Genomic DNA, 17286 nt, shown 5'->3' with positions numbered 1-17286 from the left:
TTCGTGAACAATCCATTTATTGAATAGCAAAACAGGATTTATAAGGGGTCACAGGAGGAAGGGACATGTGTATACAATATATGGTAGGGGGGAGGCAAAGGGTCTGGGGAGGGTCAGGACTTTTCCAGTAATTGTTGAGCAAGACCGGAGCGCTCGACCGACCTGCCAATATACGCGGATATCTTCGCCCACCCTGTCCAACGCTTGACGTCTCGTCATCCAATCTGGTCTCCTACGCCTACACTGAACTTCTCTGTTCCAGACTCTTGGAAACAGAGTTGGCCGTCAGCTGAGGTAAAGAACAAACACCTCATCACAGACCCCTGCGAGTGTCAACCCGGCTTTGACCTAGCACGTTATGATTGGGCCCTCCTCAATCGCTATCGAACAGGCCATGGCCGGTGCGCCGCTATGTTCCATCGCTGGGGAGCCAGAGACGACCCGAACTGCCCCTGCGGCTACAGACAGACTATGACCCACATAGTCAACGACTGCCACCTCTCCAGATTCAAAGGAGGTCTCGAAACTTTACATCAGGCTCAACCTGACACTGTTGACTGGCTACGGAAGGAGGGCAAACACTAGAAGAAGTTGAGCAAGAGGTTTAATTGGTTAAAGGAAGCAAAGTTATCAGTAACCAGCAGCTAAAGGGGGGTCCTGAGGGCAAAAAGAAGACAGATATGATCAAAGGAATGGAATGGGTGGGGAAGTAGGGAGGGGACTTTCAGGCTAAACTATGATTATGTAGATAATAAGGGAGTGGACTATTGTGTCAGGGAATGCAGAGTCCCTGTGAGGCAGAGTCTGACAGGTGAAGCTGAACCTGAAGGCCGTTCTCTCCCATGCTCAGTCTCTGGTAGAGAGAGGCTGACAGGAAGACCATATTCCTCACACCCGTCTTTCAGTGGGAGGTTCCACCATGCTCAACCATATCCTCAGTTTCCATACATATGTGTGTGTGTGTTCACATGTGTGTATGGAGCCCCGGGGGGTGGCCCAGCAGTGGAGTCTATGTCTCTCTTTATCATGAGGCCCTGGACACTCAGCACCAACCCAGATCAGAGCAGTTCATGATCAAATAGTGTCTATTTAGACTTAGTTACCCTCCTCACCTACTTTCTATTACACTTTTCTCACTCACTCCAAAGCTAACCTCATCAAAGCAAGGACTGCAAAAGCTGAATAAGGGCAAGAGACTGGCATACTCTAACGATGACTCTTTAGTCACTATCAGGCCAATCCATCAGCTGGGTCCTAATCAGGGAGGCCTGAGACAAACAGACATGATAGGCCTAGACCTCAGATAAATCCCTCTCTCCATTGTTAGCGCTCATTTTATCAGGAAAAACAAATTAGACCCCTTTGTGGGCCCCCATAGGACTTTGCCCTCAACTTGGATCAACAACAGTAGAGAATGTTCATCCTCCGGAGGGAGGCTGGACAACATACTCTATGCTATACCTGGGGAAGATGGGTCCTGATGTTAGTGTAGCTTGGAATGTTCCCTCTCATGACCACAGAATGTGAGCTCAGATCCAGAGGGATGCAGAGGTCACATAGGCTCCTAAGCTAAATATGGGCCCTAGATCACATGAAATCAATGGGTTTTACAGTCAACAATATTTATACACCTTTCCCACATTAGGGAGCTACTCTTCCCTGATTCAGCTTTCTGGTCTTTTTTCCAGCCATGACATCGTTGCCCCAGACAACAACTTGGATCCACCTGCATATCTGATTTCAGGCTCAGGGAAAAAAAAAACAAAAAAAACTAGTATAGCCACAGGTCCTTTGGAATATAACTAAAATATGCCTACTAGCTATCTACAAAACGGAGACCCCCTCCCCCCATCTCTTCATCTACACTACTCCAGCCTTTAGGTTCACGATTGGTCAACAATATGTTTGACTTTGTATGTTAATTCTTTTTTTTTTTAATATTTATTTTATTTATTTTTTCCCTTTTGTTGCCCTTGTTTTATTGTTGTAGTTATTATTATTGTTGTTGTTGTTGGATAGGACAGAGAAATGGAGAGAGGGAGGGGAAGACAGAGAAGAGGAGAGAAAGATAGACACCTGCAGACCTGCTTCACCGCCTGTGAAGCGACTCCCCTGCAGGTGGGGAGCCGGGGTTCAAACCAGGATCCTTATGCCGGTCTTTGTGCTTTGCGCCACCTGCGCTTAGTCCGCTGTACTACAGCCCGACTCCCGTTAATTCTCTTTTCAGCCACCAAGTTCCAGATGCTAGCATGATGCCAACCAAATTTCCCTGGACAACCCCACCAATGTGTCCTGGAGATCCATTTCCCAAGCACCCCACCCCACTAGGGAAGAGAGAGACAGGCTGGGAGTATGGATTGATCTGTCAATGCCTTTGTTTAGCCAGGAAGCAATTACAGAAGCCAGACCTTCCACCTTCTGCATCCCACAATGACCTTGGGTCCATACTCCCAGAGGGTTAAAGAATAGGAAAGCTATCAAGGGAGGGGCTGGGATACAGAGTTCTGGTGGTGGGAATTGTGTGGAGTTGTACCCCTCTTATCCTATGGTCTTGTCAGTGTTTCCTTTTTATAAAAATAAAAATGAAGAAGTGCAAGTGTATGCACAAACTAAAATGATTAACATAAAGTCAGGCTGGTACCTATAATTGGAAGGAGCAGGCATCCGATTTCAAATCTGCAGGAGTCAAATTAGATTCTAGAAAACATTCTCTTTCTTAACTTTCTTAGATATTACACAGTGTCACCGTTGTCTCATGATAGTGAGTACATGCATGTCCATTTTGTTGTTCTCTTTTAAGTCACACACTTTTCTATATTCATGTTTTATTTCATGAATTTAAAAAGTCAGCAAAGTTAATCTTTGTTCAGTGGTAACAGTTTAAGTCTATTGTACCTTTATCTTCAGCCAAGAGTAGACACTGGATCACTTTTCATGTATATATATATATATATATATATATATATATATATATATATATATAAACAGGCATGCTAATTTTACTTTTTGAAAAAGTAATCGCTAAGTAAAGGATACTCAGTCAATTTGATAACTATGTCCTTAAATTGGTCTTTAAATAAATTTCCTGAGGATCCATATATCCTGAAAGTCATTCTAGAATCATGACTTTCTCGATGCTTCAATTTCATTGTATATTGCAGCTTCAATCTTTGAAGTATCGTACTCCCTCAGCATGTCAAACTCGAGCCACGGCTTATTCCACTTCTGAGCTTCTTTCATTTGCTCTTCAGTTAAACAAAGATCAAATCTGATTCCTTTAATATTAAACTGTGGACGTTCCCAGCGTTTGGACCAGGGCTTAGGCTTCATTTTTACTTTCAGCTAAAGAAGACAAAAGAAAAAAGGAACAAATTAAGTTGACAATCAAAAGGAAAAGTTATAAAAGTTCTAAAGAAAAGAGTGGAAGAGATAGCACAATGGTTCTGCAAAAATACTTTCATGCCCAAGGCTCCAAAGTCCCAGGTTCAATTTCCTGCACCACCATAAGCCAGAGCTGAGCTTTGGTAATTAAAAAAAAAAAAAAAAAAAGGTTTAGAAAATTATTATTTTTATTACCAAGCTTAGAGTTTCAAATGCACACTTTGTACCTGATTAACAGGAACATCCTTAGATTCTTCAACTACTGGTTTCATATTCACATCAAAAGTACTATATTCAGGAAGAGCATCACGCAAATACAGCAAACTATTATCCAGTCGCTTCTCTAATTTGATCACCTGGATCTCCTGGATTCGAGGATTATAAAGTTCAAAGCAAATCTCAATACCTAAAAAAGAAAAAAATTGCACTATCTAGATCTAGATGTCTGCAATTTTTTTTTTTTTTTTTGCGCTATAATAAATGACCTCAAATAGATCTCTCCATTACCACTGGTCATCTCCATCAGGAACAACATAACGGACCCTATGGGACCTTGCCCTCAATGTGGATCAACAATGGTAGAGAATGTTCTATCCTCCGAAGGGTGGTTGGATAACATACTCTACCTACCACCTGAAGAAGATGGGTCCTGAAATTGGTGGAACTTGAAATGTTCCTACTCATGACCACAGAATGAGAGTTTGGACCTAGAGGAATGTAGAGGTTACATAGGCTCCTATGCTGAATATGGGTCCCAGATCAAATTGATAGGGTTTGCAGTTAACCTATATTTATACACTTTTCCCATATTTGGGAGCTACTCTCTTCCCTGATCCAGCTTTCTAGCCCTTTTTCCAGCCATGATATCATCTCCCCAGAAAGCAACTTGGGTCCACCTGCTTATCAGATGTCAGGCTCAGGAAAACACCAATAAAGTCACATGGGCCCTTTGGAATATACCTAAAATAGACCTACTAGCTATTTCCAAAATGGAGACCCCAAATCTTCATCTGCAATATTCCAGCCTTTAGGTTCATGATTAATCAACAAGTATGGCTTTATATGTTAACTCTTTTTCAGATGCTACTACGATGCAAACTTAACTTCCCTGCATAGACGATCCCACCAAAGTGTTCTGGAGCTCCCATTCCCCAGAACCCTATTCCACCAGGGAGAGCCTGGGAGTATGGACAGACCTGTCAATGCCCACGTTCAGCGGGGTGCTTATTCCAGAAGCCAGACCTTTCACCTTCTGCACTCCATAATGACCCTGGGTCCATATTCCCAGAGGGCTAAAGAATAGGAAAGCTATCAGGGGAAGGGGTGGGATATTTTTTTTTTCATTTTTACTATTGGATAGAGAGAGAAAGAAATTGAGAGAGAAGGGGTAGAGAAGAAAGAGACAATAAGACACCTGTAGCCCTGCTTCACCACTTGTGAAGCTTTCCCTTTGCAGGTGGGGACCAGGGGCTTGAACCTGGGTCTTTTTGCACAGTAATGTGTGTGCTTAACCAGGTGCACCACCACCTGGCCCCCAGTGTTTCCTTTTTTTAAAAAATATTTATTTTATTTATTTATTCACTTTTGTGGCCCTTGTTTTACTGTTGTAGTTATTATTGTTGTTATTGATGTCATCCTTGTTGGATAGGACAGAGAGAAATGGAGAGAGGAGGGGAAGACAGAGAGGGGGAAAGACACCTGCAGACCTGCTTTATCACCTGTGAAGCAACTCCCCTGCAGGTGGGGAGCCGGGGGCTCGAACTGGGATCCTTATGCCGGTCCTTGTGATTTGCGCCATGTGCGCTTAACCCACTGCGCTACCACCCGACTCCCCAGTGTTTCCTTTTTATAAATAAAAATAATAAAAAGAAAGTTAACGTGTAAAGGAAAAACACAGCATTTGTTATGGAGGAAGTATGAGATAAATTTGCAATCTTTTTTTTTTTAATATTTATTTATTTATTTTCCCTTTTGTTGCCCTTGTTGGAGAGAGGAGGGGAAGACAGAGAGGGGGAGAGAAAGATAGACACCTGCAGACCTGCTTCACCGCCTGTGAAGCAATTCCCCTGCAGGTGGGGAGCTGGGGGGTCAAACAAGGATCCTTACTCCAGTCCTTGTGCTTTGCACCACCTGCACTTAAACCGCTGCGCTACTGCCCGACTCCCAAATTTGTAATCTTTAAGATGAAGACATTGGGCTGGGGAAACAACGTAATAGTTATGTAAGACTTTTCTGTCTTGAGGCTCTGAGATCCAGGTTCAATAACTGAATTAAAATTTGTATTATAATATGTAAACCTCTCTCTCTCTCTCTCTCTCTCTCTCTCTCTCTCTATATATATATATATATATATATAAAATACTAGAACACTGCTCAGTTCTCCAGAGGCATGAGTCTCTTTGCATAACCATTATGCTATCTATCCCTGCTCTGAATGAAATATATTTTAAACATGTCAACTATAAATATACCGAGTAATCTATCTCTTCAGTTCTAACTGTACTGACTTGTGGAGGAAGTTTAAGAAAATTCTTCACTCTGCAATACTGTTTAAGTACCCAAAGTATCCAAATAAAACTCTATCTCTTAATCTTTCTTAAAAAAAAAAAAAAAAAGATTTTTTTTTTCCTTTTTTTGTCACCCACATTTATCACTGGGGCTTGATGCCTGCATGATTCCATCATTCCTTGTGGTTATTTACTTTTTTCTTATTTTTGATAGGGGTCGAGAGATAGAGGGGGAAATACAGAGGAGAAACACCACAGCATTGCTCCACCATGAGTCAAGATTTCTCCACTAAGATACTCTCAGGGGCTTCAACTTGGGTCCTCAAGAGTATGCCTCTTGTGGTCCGGGAGGTGGCGCAGTGATAAAGCTTTGGACTCTTGGGGCCAGGTGGTGGCACACCTGGTTGAGTGCATATATTACAGTGAACAAGGAACAGGTTCGAGCCCCGGGGCCCCAACTGCAGGGAGAACGCTTTACAAGTGAAGCAGTGCTGCAGGTGTCTCTCTGTCTCTCTCCCTATCACCCCCTTACCTCTCAATTTCTGACTGTCTCTATCCAGCGAATGAAAAAAGATTTAAAAGAAAAAAATAAATAACATGCTTCTTAAAAAAAAAAAAGCTTTGAACTCTTATGCACGAGGTCCTGAGTTTGATCCCTGGCAGCACATGTGCCAGAGTGATGTCTGGTTCTTTCTCTTTCCTCCTCTTTCTCATTAATAAATAAATAAAATCTAAAAAAAAAAAAAGAGTATGCTCTAACTGGCTACTCTTTCTAAGATTCTATCACTCCTTCCTCTGTTTTATTAGACAAAGCAACCATAATTTTATCTTGTATACATCATTTTTTAAATTTTAATTAATTAATTAATTTTTAATGAAAGAGAGATACATATAGAGAGAACAGAACACCGCTCAATTCTGGCTTTGGTGACGCTGGGGATCAAACCTGGGAGCTCAAAGCCTAGGCATGACAGTCTTTTGCATAACCATTATGCTGTCTTCCCAGTCCTATACACTATTCTTATAAAACTGATAATTTTAGAGTCAGGGAGATAGCAGTGGTCACACAACAAATTTTTATGCCTGAGATTTTGGAGGTTCTGGGTTCAACCCCCAGCATCACACCATAAAGCTAGAGTTGAGTAATGCTCTAAAAAAAAAAAAAAAGATAAATAAGTAAAACTGATAATTTTGGTGAAACATAATTTTGGTGAATGCCATATTATACAGCAAACTAGAGGTCATTCAATTACTACAGAGAAAATACTATAAAGTCCTCATGGGTGGTTTTCTGCTACAACAAATGTCCTGTCCTGGTTTATCATCATTTGTGGTTTCATATGATGGGGTCATATGATTGGGGAAGTCTACTTCTAATGGTAACTGTTCCTATAACATGAGAAGTCTTCAAGAGAAAGCAGAGTACTAACTGTATTCACTCTGAACATCAATTAATTGTCTCCAGGGTTACTGCTAGGGCTCAGTGCCTGCACTACAAATCCACTGTTCCTGGCGGCCACTTTTTCCATTTTATTGCATAGGACGGAGAGAAGTGGAGAGAAGAGGGGGAGCTAAGAGAGGGAGAGAGACAGAGAGACACCTGTAGATTTGCTTCACAGCTCATGAAGTAGACCCCTGCAGATAGGGAGCAGATACTCAAACCCTGATCCTTGCACTTAGTACTATGTGCGCTTAACCAGTCGTCCTACCATTTGGTCCGGTCCCCAAACCTCAAATGCACATGCCATGCTTCTGTCACAAGTTTCATGCCATTCTTCAGAGCCTCCTTTCATTTTCACAGTTCCAATTTCTTCTCACAGAATGCAAAATAACAACTGAGACACTTAGGGTAGCATTTTCCGAAAAAGCAGCATAATGAAATGAAAGCCTACCTTGTCCATCTATAATGTTTCGAAGGATAAAAGTGGCTCCAAATCCTGAGCCTGATCTCTGAATGCAAATCCCCAGAAAATGGCTAGTTTTTCCACTGGCATAAGGGTCAGCTGTAGTAACTCGAAGAATGCTTCCTACAGAGTCAAGAGAAGTGCATGTTTACACGAGATACAAAAAAAAAAAAAAACCACCAACAGTAACTTTTCCAGGTAACTTCACAACTTCCTAAATATTTCCATGTATTAAGAATAAGTATTTCGTTGTCTGGGAGGTGGCACAGTGGCTAAAGCACTAGACTCTCAAGCATGAGGTACTGAGTTCAATCCTCGGCAGCACATGTACCAGAGTGATGTCTGGTTTTCTCTCTCTCTCCTTTCTTTCTCATTAATAAATAAATAAAATCTTAAAAAAAAAAAAAAAGAATAAGTATTTCATGTGGGCAAAACCCATATGTGTGAAAAATAACCTTTCCTACTTCAAGGAAACTTACACCACCATTAAAAGCATCCAATTCTTACTAACCAACATAGAACTCTGGAATGTGGAGTATTTTTCTCCTTTCTAGCATATCTTTTCTTTCTAGTTGAAATTTCAGAGGATTTGTTCTTCCCCGTGGAGGAATGAATTCAGGACTCAGGAACCTGTGAGAAATTGAAATACACAAATTAAAAGCAAATTTAGAAGGCCACTAAAAGAGAAACTGTTGCTTGACAAAAATGTGTGAAAGGTTATGATGTTTTCATGTTTTACTCTCTAAATAAGAAAAACTGATAGAATTTCGAAAACTGTTGTCAATGCTCATAAAAACAGCCAACAATTCTTGACACTTACTTTGACTCTGTTAAAAGCTCTACTAGGTTGGGGACAGAGTATAATGGTTATACAAAAAGACTTTTTTTGTGTGAGACTCTGAGGTCCCCAAGGTCAATCTTCAATACCACCATATGCCAGAGCTGAGCAGTGCTCTGGTGAAAGGGGTGTAGGGGTTGCTTGACTGAACATCTGCGGCATAAATCAATCCTTACAATAACCAGGTAAATTCCTTACAATAACCAGGTAAATTCGGCACTGTTTCCTTTACATAGATGAAGAAAATGAAACTTGGACAAGGTAAACAGACAAAAAAAAAAGCCTAACCTATCACTATAGGTTAGCTATAATTCTATCAAATTAAAGAGACAGAGAGGCGGAAAGAGTAAAACAGACCACAGCACCAAAGCTTCCTTTAATGTGGTGGGGCCAGGCTTGACCCTGGCTGGCACACCTGGCAAAGCAGCACACTATTCAAGTGAGCTTTTCTTTACTAGCCTTCAAGCCAAATTTTATATGTAGGCATGTCTGTCAGTTTCTAGAGCCTGTAAGAAAACCACAGGTCTTATGTTGAATTGTATGTGTTGTAATAACTTACTCTGGAAAAGATATAAGCGTAAATATCAACTGTAAACTAACTTTAAAAGTAACCTATTGGGGGCCGGGCAGTAGGGCAGCAGATTAAGCACATATGGTGCAAAGCCCAAGGGCTCTTTGAGTCCTTGGCTCCCCACCTGCAGGGGAGTTGCTTCACAAGTGGTGAAGTAGGTCTGCAGGTGTCTTATCTTTCTCTCCCCCTTTCTGCCTTCCCTTCCTCTCTCGATTTCTCTGTTGTCCAACAACAGCAATGGCAACAACAACAACAAAAACGGCCTCCAGGAGCAGTGGATTTGTAGTGCAGGCATAGAGCCCAGCAATAACCCTGGAGGCAAAAAAAAAAAAAAAAAAAAAAGTAACCTACTACTTCTCTGATTTTAAACACATTATGAAACTTATAATCTGTAGAAAAATATAAAGGACATTATAGTGAAAATTCATGCCCTGACTACTCATCTCAAGAAATAAATTATTGCCACTGGGGAAATAGCTCAGCTAGTGGAACACAGGACACTCATGCCTGAGATTCCCAGTTCAGTCTCCAGCACTAGTATGTCCTAGAGTGGTGCTCTGATTTGTCTCTCTCTCCTCAGGTGAAATATCCTCATATGTAATAAATAAATAACAGAAGTAAACAGTCTCTAAGACTTTCTGACAGCTACGGTGCTTAGCATTGGGAGAATGAGGGCACAGAACCTGGTGGGTGTAATCTTACAATCCTGTAAACCACTCTTAATCATAAAAAAATAGCAAGTAAAATTTTTAATGATAAAAAAGTAAAGTATTAAGGCTGGGTGGTAGTGCACCTGGTTGAGTGCACAGGTTACAATGCATAAGGACCTGGGTTCAAGTCCCCAGTCTCTACCTGCAGGGAGAAAGCTTTTGTGAATGGAGAAGCAGTGCTTCAGGTACCTCTCTTCCTCCCTATCTCATCTTTCCCTCTCAATTTCTGACTGTCTCTATATAATAAATAAAGATAATAAAAATTAAAAAAAAAACTATCAGTACATTTGATGCCCTTGTGATACTCTTTACTTAGCTGCTATGCTAAATTGGTGGTGATCTTCCTTCCTTCTCAATTTCCTGCTGTGGAATTTTTTTTAAAAGGTTGTAAATAGTAACTAGTTTCTTCTAATTTCAGCAATTGTTAACTTTCTGCCTTACTTTACATATCTACTTTTCCCTAAATTATGTAAATATGTTAAACAGCAAGGTATTTCATCTTTCAATACTTAAGACTTCTGATAAAAATAAGGACTATCTCCTAACTTATCCACAATGCCTTCAGTGGATTTCAGAACTGAGTAAACAATGAGACTTAAATGTGCCTAATGATGTTCTGGAAAAGGTCTTGTAGAACTGTGTGCCAACCAGGCCTCACACAGTATATTTAGGGCTTTGATTTCCAGACAAACAGTAGAGGTGGGTGGTGTGGGTTGAGTGATGGGATTCACCAATTTGATCTTCAAAACAGTGTTCTTACCAGTTTGTTTCACTTAAGTGAGTGGCGGTAACTTGGAGTTACATGTAGATTTAGACAATTTAGGATCTGCAGAAAGTACTTTCTTAAATATATATATATATATTTATTTATTCCCTTTTGTTGCCCTTGTTGTTTTATTATTGTGGTTATTATTGTTGTTATTGATGTCGTTGTTGGATAGGACAGAGAGAAATGGTGAGAGGAGGGGGAAGACAGAGAGGGGGCGAGAAAGATAGACACCTGCAGACCTGCTTCACCATCTGTGAAGTGACTCCCCTGAAGGTGGGGAGCTGGGGGCTTGAACCAGGATCCTTGTGCCCGGTCCTTGAGCTCTGTGAACAGTCTTTTTAAAAACAGCTATCAACAGCGGTGCTTTGGACCCTGTATTCTCAAGTCCCCAGCACCTTCTCTGGCACTGCAAACACCAGAGTGATGGGTGCTCTCCTCATAGGCTTTCTGAAAGAGCTCAGATTGCTGGCTGGTTTAATCTCTACTAGAGTTGTGTCCGCGTCCAACGTTTCAAATACTTGATGGCTTAAAGTTGAAGTTCTAACCTGAGACTACTGATAAAGTTTAATGCATATTTTCGAGAAGAAAAAAAAGGGGGGGGGCAAGCTTGAGCTGGCTACCCTGTCCATGTGAGAGCTCCTGGATTCTGCACGAGATTTGGGAGCTCCAGGCGCCGCTTGGCGGTGCAAACTTCTTTTTAACTTAATTTTATTTTTTAACCAGACCACAGCTCAACTCTGGCTTATAGTAGTGAGGGGGGATTGAACCTGGGACTTTAGAGCTTCAGGCATGAGAGTTTTTTTTGTATAACCATTATGCTAGCCTAGCTATCCCGGAAACTTCTAAAACGAATGCAGATAGGCAAACACTAAGGCCCATGGCGAAGCCGGGTCCCAGCCTCACCTGGTTTCCCGGAGCGGCGGGCTGCGTTTGTCCACGATCACGGGTTTCGAGGGCGGCCGGAAGGCGCCGGACTCCGCGGGTCCTGTGCTCTGCGGCCGGCTAGGGCCCGCGCGCGCACCTGCCAAGGGACCACACAGGTGAAGGCGGCCCAGCCCGGCCCGCCCCGTGCCTGCACGCTGCCCCTCGCAGTGCAAGCGGCGCTGCGCCAAGGTCGCCCAGGACCCGCATGCTCGTTCCCCCAGCCCGTTCTTAATCCCCCACCCTCTTCTGAGCACCGGCTCGCAAGCTCAACTCTACTTACCGCAGGCAAAGGAGGCCGGCACAGGAATCAGCGCCCTGTTGGCTCGAAAGCGCCCGACCAGGGCCATTGCGGCCCCATAGCTCCCCGCAATGGAAGCCGCCATACCTGCTGGCGCAGATCGAGACTACAACTCCCAGAAATCCCTGGGAACAGGGTCGACTTCACCCACGGTAGAACGGCGGCTGCTATGGGACAAAATGATTAGATCACATTGCCTGGCTAGTTTAAGGAAAATGTTATGTTTAGCTATCTCTCCAGTAATGTAATAATTTACACCCCTCTGCAACGGAATATTCTCTCAACCTGAGAAACTTTCCACTCTCTTTGAATCAAAGCTACACTTTTTCAAAAAAAAAAAAAAAAAGAAAAGCTACACTTTTTTCATAGTGACTTAACTATGTCAAAACCTCTATCATCTTTGGTACTTCCCATTAGTAGCTCTGATATTGTTATTTATTTATTTACTTATTTTTAACATTTCTTTTTTATTGGATAGAGACAGAGAGAAATTGAAAAGGGAGGTGTAAAAGGCAGTAGCCTTGAAATTCCCTTTTTATGCAGTTGTTTGTTAAGTGCTTTTAGTATGAGTTGCTTGTAGTATGAGGTGTAAAATTCCTTGCCCCTTCCCCCTTGAATAAGCAGGACCTAATCAGTTAAGGCCACCCATTGTTCGAAGGACCCTACATGGGGACAAGCCTTATCAGGACCTTTGAACAGACTTTGTGGTATGCTGCCCACCGGATGGGTGGTCATAGCAGATGGCAGGAGGATGTGGCGACCCTGCCTGGTTGAATTCTATTGGTTGTGTGATCTTACTATATTTGAAACTAGCCCGCGCTTTGCTTTGAATGGATCATGCTTTTGCTAAGTTTGAAATGATTGGATCTTGTGTTTGCTATAGCCTGTTATTGGATGTAGGTTGATAAGGTGATGTGCTCCCCCTCCCTGAGTGTAGTCTGAATTCCTATAAATTGTATGGTTTGAGCCCTGTTCGGGGCCGAGCTTGGTAGACTAACACCAGTCACCATCTCGGCCCGGATTGCAATTCGTCAATAAACATCTTTGCTTCCTTACAGTGGATGGTGGTTTGATTTATGCTCGCTAACAGGAGGGAGGGAGGGAGATGGAAAAGGAGAAAGACAGAGAGACACCTGCAGCCCTGCCTCACCACTCGTGAAGCTTTCCCCCTGCATGTGAGGACCAGGGGCTTGAACATGGGTCCTTACTCACAGTTATGTGGATGTTTAACCAGGTGCGCCACCACCTGGCCCATTTATTTATTTGTTTATATTGGGAGGCTAAGGTTTATAGTATAGTTGTTGGCATACGGGTACAATTTCCTATCTCGCTTGCCATGATAGATGTCAGCAAAATACTCTCACCCCAGTTTAGGTCCTTTTCCATCATCATGCACCAGACCCACCCACCCCCACCCCCACCCTGCCTCGCACCCCTCTCCATATCCTCCCTCCCCACATTCATTTGCCCTGGTGTAACACAACTAACCAGTCCAAGTTTTACTTTGTGTTTACGCTACAAACACACCCATCCTAAAAGATCTGCTTATACCTATGTTCATAGCAGCACATTAGTGATAAACAAAACCTAGAAGCAACCCATGTATCCAACAACATATGAGTGGCTGAGCAAATTGTGATATATATACACAATGGGATACTACTCAGCTATTAAAAATGGTGACTTCACCTTCTTCACCTGGATCTTGAAAAGATCTATTAAGTGAGATAAGGCAAAAAGAGAAAGGTGAATATGGGATGATCTCATTCATGGACAGAACTTAAGAGAGCTGAACAGACTTTGAGTGATACGGTATGAGTGATACAGGCATAGTCTATACCCACAGTATATACCAGAGGGCTACATGATTATGCTCTGGTGGTCTAGCATTAACTGTTGTAACTTGTGTTCCTCTGCAGAAATGCTTTTGCTGTTCCTCAATCCATGCTGTGGTGTACTGGGGACTTCTGTTAATAAATACCATGAGGGAAGTCTATTCAGAGCCACACTTGGTAAAACATACTGGTGTAGCCATTTCAGACTACTCTTTCACTTGTGGACAAATCTTTGAGTTAATCTTTTCAATCCTGGGTCATGTCAGAACCCTGGATCCCAGCAGCCACATTTACCACAATTAAAAAGGCAGATTGCCATTGCACCCAGCTCCATGCTCTGCTTTGCAACCCAGAAGATACATGGACTCACAGATCAGGCCGAGAAAGAAGAGCAGGGTTTGAGGACAGAATTCAAGGCAAGGCACAACAGGAAAGCAAATGCTCATCTTCACTCCGGTGTGTCTTTGATTAGAATGGTTTCATGCGGGAGTCTGGTGTTAGCGCAGTGGGTTAAGCTCACATGGTGCAAAGCAAACCGACCAGCGCAAGGACCCTCGTAAGGATCCCGGTTTGAGCCCCTGGCTCCTTACCTGCAAGGGGAGTCGCTTCACAAGTGGTGAAGCAGGTCTACAGGTATCTATCATTCTCTCCCCCATCTCTGTCTTCCCCTCCTCTCTCCATTTCTCTCTGTCCTATGCAACAACGATGACAACAACAGCAATAATAGCTACAACAGTAAAAAAACAACAAAGGCAGCAAAAGGGAAAATAAATAAATATAAAAAAAATTTTAAAAAGAAGAATGGTTTCATGCAATAATAACAAGGAATTACACATAATTTTTAATGGATTAATTTTTAGAAATATATTTTCTGATCACTCAAAAAGAAGATTGAAACCTCTTGAAAGAAGGGGGGAAAGAAAGAAGAGAAAAAAGTCCTCATGATGGGTCAGGATGATTCCAGACTAAGCCCCAGGACAATCTGGGCATCACACTTAGTGGGACTGATCCTTTTAGTGAAGGCCAAGAAAGAAAAGACCTTTATGGGAGAAAGGCAGGACTTAGTGAACATTTTCAAGCCAATGTTGCTACCTCTCCACTCTGTAAGAGCAAAGGAGGGCTGGGGAGACAGCATAATGTTATGCAAAAGATTTTCATGCCAGAAGCACCAAGGTCTCAGATTCAATCCCTAACACCATTATAAACCAGAACTGAGCAGTACTAATCTTTTTGTATTTTTCTTTCTGTATCATTCTCTGTGTATCACTGTCATCAAAGTACAATAAATAAGTATTAAAAAAAAAAAAAAGCAAAGGAAGGAGTCCGCCGGTAGCACAGTGGGTTAAGCACACGTGGCCAAAGCCCAAGGGCTGGTGTAAGGATCCCAGAGTCGGCTCCCGACCTGCAAGGGGAGTTGTTTCACAAATGGTGAAGCAGGTCTGCAGGTGTCTCTTTCTCTCTCCTCTCTGTCTTCCCCATCCTTTTCCATTTCTCTCTGTCCTATCCAACAATGAAGACAGACAATAATAACTACAACAACAAAACAACAAGGGCAACAAAAAGGGAATAAATAAATAATTTTTAAAAAGAGGGGGGGAAGCAAAGGAAAGGCTTTTTTAGTTTCATCGTTCTGGGAAACAGCCTGGAAAATTCTATTTCAGTTTCTCCTACCTTATCCTCTTACCCAGTATTCATCAGGCCATTCTGACCTTGACTTAGAATAAAGAACAAAACAAAACAAACAAACAAAAAAGAATGAAGAACAAGCTGAAATGTTCAATTATTCCAACAGGCTACAAAGGGAAATCCAAGAGCTTGGGTCAGTTTAACCATCTTGTGAGCTTATTACAAGTATAGAACTTTAAAGAAACTATTTCACATCCATGGAAATGAGAACACAAGCATCATTGCATAGTACTCAGCCAAGGGGAGAACACATCCTGGTAAATGCCTTGCTTTAGGTTATTGTGATATCAGAATCACATCCTGTATGTTAGTACAGTGCTTGACCCTCAGTAAGTATTGTCAGATAAAATTAAAAAGATTACTCCTGCACTTAGAAAATTGACAGCAAGGGGTAGGGGTAGATAGCATAATGGTTATGCAAACAGACTGTTATGCCTGAGGTGCCAAAGTCCCAGGTTCAATCCCATATACTACCATAAACCAGAGCTGAGCAATGCTCTGGGAGAGAGAGAGAGAGAGAGAGAAAGAGAGAGAGAGAGAGAGAAAGATTGATATCAAGTAGAGGAATGGGAAGATAGCATAGTGATTATGAAAAAAAATGTTTCTATTTTTTCCCTCCCTTCCTTCCTTTCATTCTTTTTATACAAGAACACTAGCTTGTGGTGGTGCCAGAGATTGAACCTGGCACCTGAGACCTTTTGGTGCCTCAGGCATGAAAGGCTTTTGTGCATAACCATTTTTTTTTTTTTTTTTAACCAGAGCACTGCTCAGCTCTGGCTTATGGTGGTACAGGGAATTGAACCTGGGATCTTGGAGCCTCAGGCATGAGAGTCTCTTTGCATAACCATTAAGCTATCTACCCCTGCCCCATGCATAACCATTATCCTATCTCCCTAGCCCACAAAAAGCCTTTCATACCTGAAGCACCAAAGGACCCAGGTTCAATCCTCAGCATCATCATAAGCCAGAGCTGAGCAGTGCTCTGGTAATAAATAAATAAATAAATAAATAAGCAGTTGATATCAGGTTGAATATAACTGCAATATTTCAAAAGAGGAGTGTTGATGGAGCTGGTGAGATAACTCACCTGGGAGAGTGCCTGCATGGTCATGAGTGAGACCCAGCTTCCAGCCCCCAGGAGGAAATTTCAATGCTTTCTGCCTCTGTCTTTAAAAATAAAAAAACAATATAAGAGGCCAGAATGACTAAATCAGCCCCACCACCAACACCATTTTCTCAGGGAACACAGGCCAAAGGAAGGGCTGGGGAACCCGGGATGGATATTGTGACAAAAAGGATGAGGTCCTGATGCCATCAGGTCATAGATCTTAGTGTCTCCTGGATCCCATGACTTTTCCCCTAAACCAAAAGTTGTACTGTTCTTAACTACTTGGGGGGGGGGGGGGCAGCAATGAGGAGGCAGGGGAGCCTCTGATTTTTGTCCTTTTGTTCTCCAAATTCAGTTTTAGCAAGCTAACTAATCCTGAGACTCACCCAGTCTATCAATTCCAGGTCACCTCTTCCCTTGAGGGTTTGTCAGATTGTCCTGTCTCTTTGGAGGCACAGTTTCAACAGCATTTTAATTATTTAGGGAAGAGATTGGGGACATGGTGCAGCAGACAGTGCCAACAGTCCTGAGTTCAGTCCCTGGGATTGTATATGCCAGAGTAATGCTCTATACACAGTCCAGAAGATAAGTAAACTGTAGAAGAAACTTTGGAGTATATATTGCAAGGTTCTGCTATGCTACACAGTTTTTTGCTTAACAATCTTATTCTTTTTTACTTATTTATTTTGGCATTTTTGGGGCTTCACTGCTCTGGTGGACTACAGTATTTGCAGATGTCTTTCTCCCTCTCTGTC

At 42.3% G+C, this 17286-nt stretch overlaps 1 protein-coding gene across 1 annotated transcript; it reads right to left on the bottom strand.

Annotated features, from left to right (window-relative positions):
- Positions 1-12019, bottom strand: MRPL19 (mitochondrial ribosomal protein L19). Its single transcript, XM_007537297.3, has 6 exons — positions 11885-12019; positions 11584-11701; positions 8304-8422; positions 7781-7915; positions 3609-3787; positions 1-3342 (listed from the first exon to the last, which is right to left on the bottom strand). The coding sequence occupies exons 1-6, from the start codon at positions 11985-11987 to the stop codon at positions 3121-3123; spliced, it is 876 nt and encodes a 291-aa protein (XP_007537359.1). The 5' UTR covers positions 11988-12019; the 3' UTR covers positions 1-3120.
- Between the last annotated feature and the right edge of the window lie 5267 nt (positions 12020-17286).

Source organism: Erinaceus europaeus, chromosome 3, assembly GCF_950295315.1.
Source record: "Erinaceus europaeus chromosome 3, mEriEur2.1, whole genome shotgun sequence".
Classification (NCBI taxonomy): domain Eukaryota; kingdom Metazoa; phylum Chordata; class Mammalia; order Eulipotyphla; family Erinaceidae; genus Erinaceus; species Erinaceus europaeus.
This window is presented reverse-complemented; position numbering and strand designations above follow the sequence as displayed.

Excerpts from the sequence above, each read along its gene's own strand:
- MRPL19 (XM_007537297.3), bottom strand. The coding sequence starts at position 11,987 with ATGGCGGCTTCCATTGCGGGGAGCTATGGGGCCGCAATGGCCCTGGTC. Across the intron at positions 11,702-11,884 it reads GCCGGCCTCCTTTGCCTGCG|GTGCGCGCGCGGGCCCTAGC; the intron begins GTAAGTAGAGTT and ends GTCCCTTGGCAG. Across the intron at positions 8,423-11,583 it reads CCGCCGCTCCGGGAAACCAG|GTTCCTGAGTCCTGAATTCA; the intron begins GTGAGGCTGGGA and ends AATTTCTCACAG.